At 45.9% G+C, this 9,707-nt stretch overlaps 1 protein-coding gene across 1 annotated transcript in view; it reads right to left on the minus strand.

The window, feature by feature from the left end:
* Positions 1-4,744, minus strand: part of LOC121533165 (teneurin-2-like) — a 12,173-nt gene extending 7,429 nt beyond the window's left edge. The window contains exon 1 of the mRNA XM_041838969.1: positions 4,459-4,744. Within this exon, the coding sequence (XP_041694903.1) occupies positions 4,459-4,717 (259 nt within the window). The 5' untranslated portion in view covers positions 4,718-4,744. The remainder of the gene's footprint in view (positions 1-4,458) is intronic.
* Between the last annotated feature and the right edge of the window lie 4,963 nt (positions 4,745-9,707).

The raw sequence follows: 9,707 nt of genomic DNA on the forward strand, positions 1-9,707 counted from the left end.
GTGATCACATCACACCAGAGCTAAGCTACACGTTGCTCTCGCCATTAAAACTTCACCGCCAGATCATTGCCAACACTGTAGCTTATTTTATAGCCATTCAGCAAGCAAGAGGATCGATTGATGCTTCTCTCCTGAAATAGGCGTAAGCATATTAGTTTAAAAAATTGCTTGAAATACATTTTCATTATTATTATTTTGTTTTTTGGGGGAACTCAGTCGGGGTCTCAACTTACTGTTGAGAGTTAGAATAATAGAATACACAAGGTGACATTTCGAAATGTGGTTGTGCCTCAGCAGTCACTCAATTAGGCCATGTCAGCGACTGGGGTGGGGCCCATTGATCATCAATTATCATATTAAAAACTGCAAACATTTGCCTCCACCCTATGGCAAAATGTGTCTAATTGGATGTGGGAACACAGACCCACGAGCCACTGCGGCCCCTCATGATGAGTTCCGTTTTTTTTGTGGCCCCCACCCCCACCAAAGTTGCCCATCCCAGGTCTATATATAGGCGACTCATTCAGGAGCTACAAATAAAGGGAAGAGATAGGCCAGTGTAGAAGAAGACAGAGATTTTTTATGCATCGTTCGTATAGCCTATATGTTAGGCTATATATTGTAGGCCTGCTAAAGTGAATCTAGGCGACCACCTGAGCTATAGGCAACACTAACAGTTGGAGAAAAAAAAATATCCAGCAGTGTTTACCTTTATCAATAAGCGATTGCACAGATTTAGATAAAGCACTCAAATTAAAACATAGTGTGGACATAACCACCCATTGCTTCACTAAAACTATCAACAGCTGATCATTAGGCTGTGGACATGTTGTCTGCATCATTAGGCTGTGGACATGTTGTCTGCATCATTAGGCTGTGGACAGGTTGTCTGCATCATTAGGCTGTGGACAGGTTGTCTGCATCATTAGGCTGTGGACAGGTTGTCTGCATCATTAGGCTGTGGACAGGTTGTCTGCATCATTAGGCTGTGGACAGGTTGTCTGCATCATTAGGCTGTGGACAGGTTGTCTGCATCATTAGGCTGTGGACAGGTTGTCTGCATCATTAGGCTGTGGACAGGTTGTCTGCATCATTAGGCTGTGGACATGTTGTCTGCATCATTAGGCTGTGGACAGGTTGTCTGCATCATTAGGCTGTGGACAGGTTGTCTGCATCATTAGGCTGTGGACAGGTTGTCTGCATCATTAGGCTGTGGACAGGTTGTCTGCATCATTAGGCTGTGGACAGGTTGTCTGCATCATTAGGCTGTGGACAGGTTGTCTGCATCATTAGGCTGTGGACAGGTTGTCTGCATCATTAGGCTGTGGACATGTTTTTTGGGGGGGACAATTTATTTCATTTCTCATCTTCAACACAAAACAACCAATGCATCATACAAAAAAGTAAAACATAGGGATTTTTTTCCTGATAAATGATCTGCTATTTCATGGCCTTGATAGGGTGGCAAGTAAGGTCGCTGGTTCGAATCCCTGAGCCGACTTGGTGAAAAATCTGTCGATGTGCCGTTGAGCAAGGCACTTAACCCTAATTGCTCCTGTAAATCACTCTGGATTAGAGCGTATGCTAAATGACTAAAATGTTTAAAAAATATTGCTTTATGTACCATTAAGGAAACACAAGAATCGTTCCCATATCTTTTTAGAGTGTTTTTCTATTTTCTAATGGTTGTTGATTTCATCTTCATGCCTATCACAGCCGTCTATGTATACCCCTTAAAACTTTAATTGTCAATTCATATGATAGGCTACATTGACATAGCATTATCCTATAATGTAGACTATTTTCTGATATCCTACAGAGAGGATTTGACAGTAATGCAAGGTTTTTAATACGTTTCTGGGAAAGGACAAATGTGATTGTAATGAATACTCAGGGAGAAAAAGGTGTAGATTCCTGCGCAGAGTGCGGCAGGTGTTTATTTCATTTTCGCAGAAGACAGGAATCGTGGTCACAGGCTGGCAATGGTCATACACAGGTAGGCAAACAGGGAGTGAATCAAAACTAGGACTTAAGGCTATAACTGGTTCTCACAAACAAGCTAGGAAAAGGCTTAGTAGAGTCAAAACGAACAATACCTCACAAGCCACAAACAGAATGAACTGAACTAAATAAGGAGGTGATGAGACCAGGTGAAATAAATTGTCACGATCGTTGAGACGGGTCAGACCAAGGTGCAGCGTGGTATGCGAACATGTTTATTTAATACTAAACACAAAACAACAAACCAACGTAACATGAAGTCCAAGGCTATACACAATACAAGGCTATACACGGAACAAGATCCCACAACTAAGGATTGCAAACAGGCTACTTTAGTATGATCCCAATCAGAGACAATGAGCGACAGCTGCCTCTGATTGGGAATCACACCTGGCCAAACCTAGAAATACAATTCTAGATCCTAAACATAGAAACTAAACAGAAAACTCACACCCTGACCCAACCAACAAGAGTTATCTCGATCAGGGCGTGACATAAATGAACAAAAATGAAAGACAGGGCTACGTTCAAGAACACAAAGAAACAGGGCTATGTTCAAGAACACAAGGTTGACTAAGAAAATAAATACAGAACCTTACAGTGATTAGCTTACGTGTCTTGTTGCAGGGTCAGCATATGTGTGAGGAATGACGACAGGTGCCAGTTTTGCATTTCCTCTCTTATTAAATGAGGTGCAACTGAATGAAACGTAGCCAAACTCCTTTCATTATTTATCCTATAGGATGCATAGCCTATACCCTAATATTTTCAGTAGCATATTATTTTTCCAGTAGTATATAATTTTTCTCTAATTACTGCGTCCTCTCTAGCCACTTTGACCAACATATTGCCACAGAGAATGACCGCAGCAGTGTTGGTGACGTTATGTGAATTGTTCCGTTAAAGTGGAGGGAAAAACCCATCAGACTGTGTGAATCAGAATCTGTGTTTTTTTTTTGAATTCCTCTCCAATCTGACATTTCTTCTTTTGCATACTAGACTAATAGTTAAGAGGTAATAACTTCAATAATAATAATGAAATGCTAGTGATAATAACAAAGTATAATAGTAATAGTGAAGTTGAGTCTGATATGTGCCAATCCTCAGAGCGAATGGCAGGCTATTACGTTTCACAAATAACTAACTAATGAATTGGCAAAAACTAAATTTACATCTCCTTCTCCCTCCCCCTCCCCCCTCTGTCTCGCTCTCCCTCCCCTGCCCCCTCTCTCTTGTTATGCATTGTTCTTATCCATATAACACTGCAATACAAATGTAAAGGTGTGATCTGTAAGTTGTCGAACTACTCTTTATTCAAGTCAACCACTGAATTAAACCATGTGATTTGTTGAAGAATATTACATTATTCCGCTAGCAAATGATTACATCATTACATTTCAGAAGTTCTCACACAAGACCTTGCAAATCCTCCTGTTTGCCCTTTGTGAGAGAGTGTGTGGGTATGTGTGTGTGTGTGAGCGAGAAAGAGAGAGAGAGAGAGAGAGAGACTTAGTCTGCAGACAGACCGTCTACAGTTGATATGTACAGCCCAGAGATTAGTCTGGCAATCAGCCACAAAGCAATTATCAGCCAGCGAGATGAAACCATCACCTCTCAGAAAGGTGTTGCTCTATGTGTTTTAAAGATGAAAACCTGAATGAGTGTGTGTGCATGTGTATGTGTGTGTGTGTGTTATGCATATCTGTTTTCCTCTGTATGTCTCCATGTGTTTGATAGGTGTTAAAGATGTTTCCTCTGTCTCTGACTACAGTACTCTCCAAGACTCTGTTGTGAGACTTCAACTAACAACTAGATAGTTTGTATTACGTCCACTCTTCATTGACCTCTGTCGGCATGTCAGACGCAGGCGTGGAAAGGTTTACGACGACAGACACACCGCGAGGTGGAAACACCCACTGGATGGGTTAGCTGACCGACACAGATAAATATTCACAGGAATAGACATTACATTTGACATTTTAGTCATTTAGCAGACGCTCTTATCCAGAGCGACTTACAGTTAGTGAGTGCATACATTTTTCATACTGGCCCCCCGTGGGAAACAAACCCACAACCCTTGCGTTGCAAGCGCCATGCTCTACCAACTGAGCTACAGGAGACATATGAACAATGCTTTTTTTTCACTTGAAAACATGACATGAACAATCTGATAAGTGAGATTTCTCTTTTATGGAGATTCATGGAGATTTGACTATATCCATAAGGGTCCTTATGATCAATTAATCAATCAATCAATCAATCAATCATGGATCACACCAGATTGCCAGCAATTCCACAGGAGCTGTGTGCCTCAACTTCCTCTTCCCAAGCACACAACTTCCTCTTCCTTCACTCGTTCTTATGTTTCAACTCTGTCCATCCCCGAGCTCACCCTATCCCGACCTCTCCCGGTCAACCAACCAACCAACAAATAAAATAAATCCGTATCGCTCCTACCTGATTCGTGGTCAGACTTGTAGTCGTTGTCTGAGTCAGTGAGTGTGAGCACTGAGTTTTCTCTGCTGGACAGTCCTGAACTGTGTGTGCTCTTCACCCCTCCTCCTTGTCCTCCTCCTGGTCCTCCTCCTGTTCCTCCTCCTGTTCCTCCTCCCCACAGCTGGATGGCTCTCTCTGGGGACAAGGGCCCCTCTGGGTCAGAGTCTGCATCAGGGTCTGACCCTGCGCTGAGGGAGTAGCCCCTCTGGAGCAGGCTCATGTCAGGACAGTAGGTTGGGGCTGAAGGGTGAATGGGCGCTGGGTTGCAAACGCCGAGTTCAGCCATGGTGTGGAAGTTACTGCCTGTGTGAGAGAGAGGAGTGTGTGTCACTAGTGCAAGGATTCCAGCAGGCAAGCAAGCACACATGCAAGCAGTCATATAAACACACACACACACCATGTTATGTCTGCAGGTAGAGGGTTGAGGTACAGAATGACAGGTGACGTAGAATGACTCAGGATATCTGAAATTAGGATATGTCTATATAGACATCCCTCCCTATACCTTTCCTATACTCTTCCTATTCTGTCCCTGTCCCTATACTGTTCCTATGCTGTCCCTGTCCCTATACTGTTCCTATGCTGTCCCTGTCCCTATACTGTTCCTATGCTGTCCCTGTCCCTATACTGTTCCTATGCTGTCCCTGTCCCTATACTGTTCCTATGCTGTCCCTGTCCCTATACTGTTCCTATGCTATCCCTGTTCCTATACTGTTCCTATGCTGTCCCTGTCCCTATACTGTTCCTATGCTGTCCCTGTCCCTATTCTGTCCCTGTCCCTATACTGTTCCTATGCTGTCCCTGTCCCTATACTGTTCCTGTCCCTTTCCTGTTCCTTTGCTGTCCCTGTCCCTATACTGTTCCTATTCTGTCCCTGTCCCTATACTGTTCCTATGCTGTCCCTGTCCCTATACTGTTCCTATGCTGTCCCTGTCCCTATACTGTTCCTATGCTGTCCCTGTCCCTATACTGTTCCTGTCCCTATACTGTTCCTATGCTGTCAATGTCCCTATACTGTTCCTATTATGTCCCTGTCCCTATACTGTTCCTATGCTGTCCCTGTCCCTATACTGTTCCTGTCCCTATACTGTTCCTATGCTGTCCCTGTCCCTATACTGTTCCTATACTGCCCCTGTCCCTATACTGTTCCTTTGCTGTCCCTGTCCCTATACTGTTCCTGTCCCTATACTGTTCCTATGCTGTCCCTGTCCCTATACTGTTCCTTTGCTGTCCCTGTCCCTATACTGTTCCTATGCTGTCCCTGTCCCTATACTGTTCCTATGCTGTCCCTGTCCCTATACTGTTCCTATACTGTCCCTGTCCCTATACTGTCCCTGTCCCTATACTGTTCCTTTGCTGTCCCTGTCCCTATACTGTTCCTATGCTGTCCCTGTTCCTATGCTGTCCCTGTCCCTATACTGTTCCTGTCCCTATACTGTTCCTATGCTGTCCCTGTCCCTATACTGTTCCTATTATGTCCCTGTCCCTATACTGTTCCTATGCTGGCCCTGTCCCTATACTGTTCCTATGCTGTCCCTGTCCCTATACTGTTCCTATGCTGTCCCTGTCCCTGTCCCTATACTGTTCCTATGCTGTCCCTGTCCCTATACTGTTCCTGTAACTATACTGTTCCTATGCTGTCCCTGTCCCTATACTGTTCCTGTCCCTATACTGTTCCTATGCTGTCCCTGTCCCTATACTGTTCCTATGCTGTCCCTGTCCCTATACTGTTCCTGTCCCTATACTGTTCCTATGCTGTCCCTGTCCCTATACTGTTCCTGTCCCTATACTGTTCCTATGCTGTCCCTGTCCAAATACTGTTCCTATGCTGTCCCTGTTCCTATGCTGTCCCTGTCCCTATACTGTTCCTATGCTGTCTCTGTCCCTATACTGTTCCTATGCTGTCCCTGTTCCTATTCTGTCCCTGTCCCTATACTGTTCCTATGCTGTCCCTGTCCCTATACTGTTCCTATTCTGTCCCTGTCCCTATACTGTTCCTATTCTGTCCCTGTCCCTATACTGTTCCTATGCTGTCCCTGTCCCTATACTGTTCCTATACTGTCCCTGTCCCTATACTGTTCCTTTGCTGTCCCTGTCCCTATACTGTTCCTGTCCCTATACTGTTCCTATGCTGTCCCTGTCCCTATACTGTTCCTTTGCTGTCCCTGTCCCTATACTGTTCCTATGCTGTCCCTGTCCCTATACTGTTCCTATGCTGTCCCTGTCCCTATACTGTTCCTATGCTGTCCCTGTCCCTATACTGTTCCTGTCCCTATACTGTTCCTATGCTGTCCCTGTCCCTATACTGTTCCTATACTGTCCCTGTCCCTATACTGTTCCTTTGCTGTCCCTGTCCCTATACTGTTCCTGTCCCTATACTGTTCCTATGCTGTCCCTGTCCCTATACTGTTCCTTTGCTGTCCCTGTCCCTATACTGTTCCTATGCTGTCCCTGTCCCTATACTGTTCCTATGCTGTCCCTGTCCCTATACTGTTCATATGCTGTCCCTGTCCCTATACTGTCCCTGTCCCTATACTGTTCCTTTGCTGTCCCTGTCCCTATACTGTTCCTATGCTGTCCCTGTTCCTATGCTGTCCCTGTCCCTATACTGTTCCTATGCTGTCCCTGTCCCTATTCTGTCCCTGTCCCTATACTGTTCCTATGCTGTCCCTGTCCCTATACTGTTCCTATGCTGTCCCTGTCCCTATACTGTTCCTATGCTGTCCCTGTCCCTATACTGTTCCTATGCTGTCCCTGTCCCTATACTGTTCCTATGCTGTCCCTGTTCCTATTCTGTCCCTGTCCCTATACTGTTCCTATGCTGTCCCTGTCCCTATACTGTTCCTATTCTGTCCCTGTCCCTAAACTGTTCCTATGCTGTCCCTGTCCCTATACTGTTCCTATGCTGTCCCTGTTCCTATGCTGTCCCTGTCCCTATACTGTTCCTATGCTGTCCCTGTCCCTATACTGTTCCTATGCTGTCCCTGTCCTATTCTGTCCCTGTCCTATACTGTTCCTATGCTGTCCCTGTCCCTATACTGTTCCTGTCCCTATACTGTTCCTATGCTGTCCCTGTCCCTATACTGTTCCTATGCTGTCCCTGTCCCTATACTGTTCCTATGCTGTCCCTGTCCCTATACTGTTCCTGTCCCTATACTGTTCCTATGCTGTCCCTGTCCCTATACTGTTCCTATACTGTCCCTGTCCCTATACTGTTCCTTTGCTGTCCCTGTCCCTATACTGTTCCTGTCCCTATACTGTTCCTATGCTGTCCCTGTCCCTATACTGTTCCTTTGCTGTCCCTGTCCCTATACTGTTCCTATGCTGTCCCTGTCCCTATACTGTTCCTATGCTGTCCCTGTTCCTATGCTGTCCCTGTCCCTATACTGTTCTTATGCTGTCCCTGTTCCTATGCTGTCCCTGTCCCTATACTGTTCCTATGCTGCCCCTGTTCCTATACTGTCCCTGTCCCTATACTGTTCCTTTGCTGTCCCTGTCCCTATACTGTTCCTGTCCCTATACTGTTCATATGCTGTCCCTGTCCCTATACTGTTCCTATACTGTCCCTGTCCCTATACTGTTCCTTTGCTGTCCCTGTCCCTATACTGTCCCTGTCCCTATACTGTTCCTATGCTGTCCCTGTCCCTATACTGTTCCTTTGCTGTCCCTGTCCCTATACTGTTCCTATGCTGTCCCTGTCCCTATACTGTTCCTATGCTGTCCCTGTCCTATACTGTTCCTGTCCCTATACTGTTCCTTTTGCTGTCCCTGTCCCTATAATGTTCCTATGCTGTCCCTGTTCCTATGCTGTCCCTGTCCCTATACTGTTCCTATGCTGTCCCTGTCCCTATTCTGTCCCTGTCCCTATACTGTTCCTTTGCTGTCCCTGTCCCTATACTGTTCCTATGCTGTCCCTGTCCCTATACTGTTCCTATGCTGTCCCTGTCCCTATACTGTTCATATGCTGTCCCTGTCCCTATACTGTCCCTGTCCCTATACTGTTCCTTTGCTGTCCCTGTCCCTATACTGTTCCTATGCTGTCCCTGTTCCTATGCTGTCCCTGTCCCTATACTGTTCCTATGCTGTCCCTGTCCCTATTCTGTCCCTGTCCCTATACTGTTCCTATGCTGTCCCTGTCCCTATACTGTTCCTATGCTGTCCCTGTCCCTATACTGTTCCTATGCTGTCCCTGTCCCTATACTGTTCCTATGCTGTCCCTGTCCCTATACTGTTCCTATGCTGTCCCTGTTCCTATTCTGTCCCTGTCCCTATACTGTTCCTATGCTGTCCCTGTCCCTATACTGTTCCTATTCTGTCCCTGTCCCTAAACTGTTCCTATGCTGTCCCTGTCCCTATACTGTTCCTATGCTGTCCCTGTTCCTATGCTGTCCCTGTCCCTATACTGTTCCTATGCTGTCCCTGTCCCTATACTGTTCCTATGCTGTCCCTGTCCCTATTCTGTCCCTGTCCCTATACTGTTCCTATGCTGTCCCTGTCCCTATACTGTTCCTGTCCCTATACTGTTCCTATGCTGTCCCTGTCCCTATACTGTTCCTATGCTGTCCCTGTCCCTATACTGTTCCTATGCTGTCCCTGTCCCTATACTGTTCCTGTCCCTATACTGTTCCTATGCTGTCCCTGTCCCTATACTGTTCCTATACTGTCCCTGTCCTATACTGTTCCTTTGCTGTCCCTGTCCCTATACTGTTCCTGTCCCTATACTGTTCCTATGCTGTCCCTGTCCCTATACTGTTCCTTTGCTGTCCCTGTCCCTATACTGTTCCTATGCTGTCCCTGTCCCTATACTGTTCCTATGCTGTCCCTGTTCCTATGCTGTCCCTGTCCCTATACTGTTCTTATGCTGTCCCTGTTCCTATGCTGTCCCTGTCCCTATACTGTTCCTATGCTGCCCTGTTCCTATACTGTCCCTGTCCCTATACTGTTCCTTTGCTGTCCCTGTCCCTATACTGTTCCTGTCCCTATACTGTTCATATGCTGTCCCTGTCCCTATACTGTTCCTATACTGTCCCTGTCCCTATACTGTTCCTTTGCTGTCCCTGTCCCTATACTGTCCCTGTCCCTATACTGTTCCTATGCTGTCCCTGTCCCTATACTGTTCCTTTGCTGTCCCTGTCCCTATACTGTTCCTATGCTGTCCCTGTCCCTATACTGTTCCTATGCTGTCCCTGTCCCTATACTGTTCCTGTCCC

The sequence above is a fragment of the Coregonus clupeaformis genome, chromosome 2 (assembly GCF_020615455.1).
Source record: "Coregonus clupeaformis isolate EN_2021a chromosome 2, ASM2061545v1, whole genome shotgun sequence".
NCBI classification, from domain to species: Eukaryota; Metazoa; Chordata; class Actinopteri; order Salmoniformes; family Salmonidae; genus Coregonus; species Coregonus clupeaformis.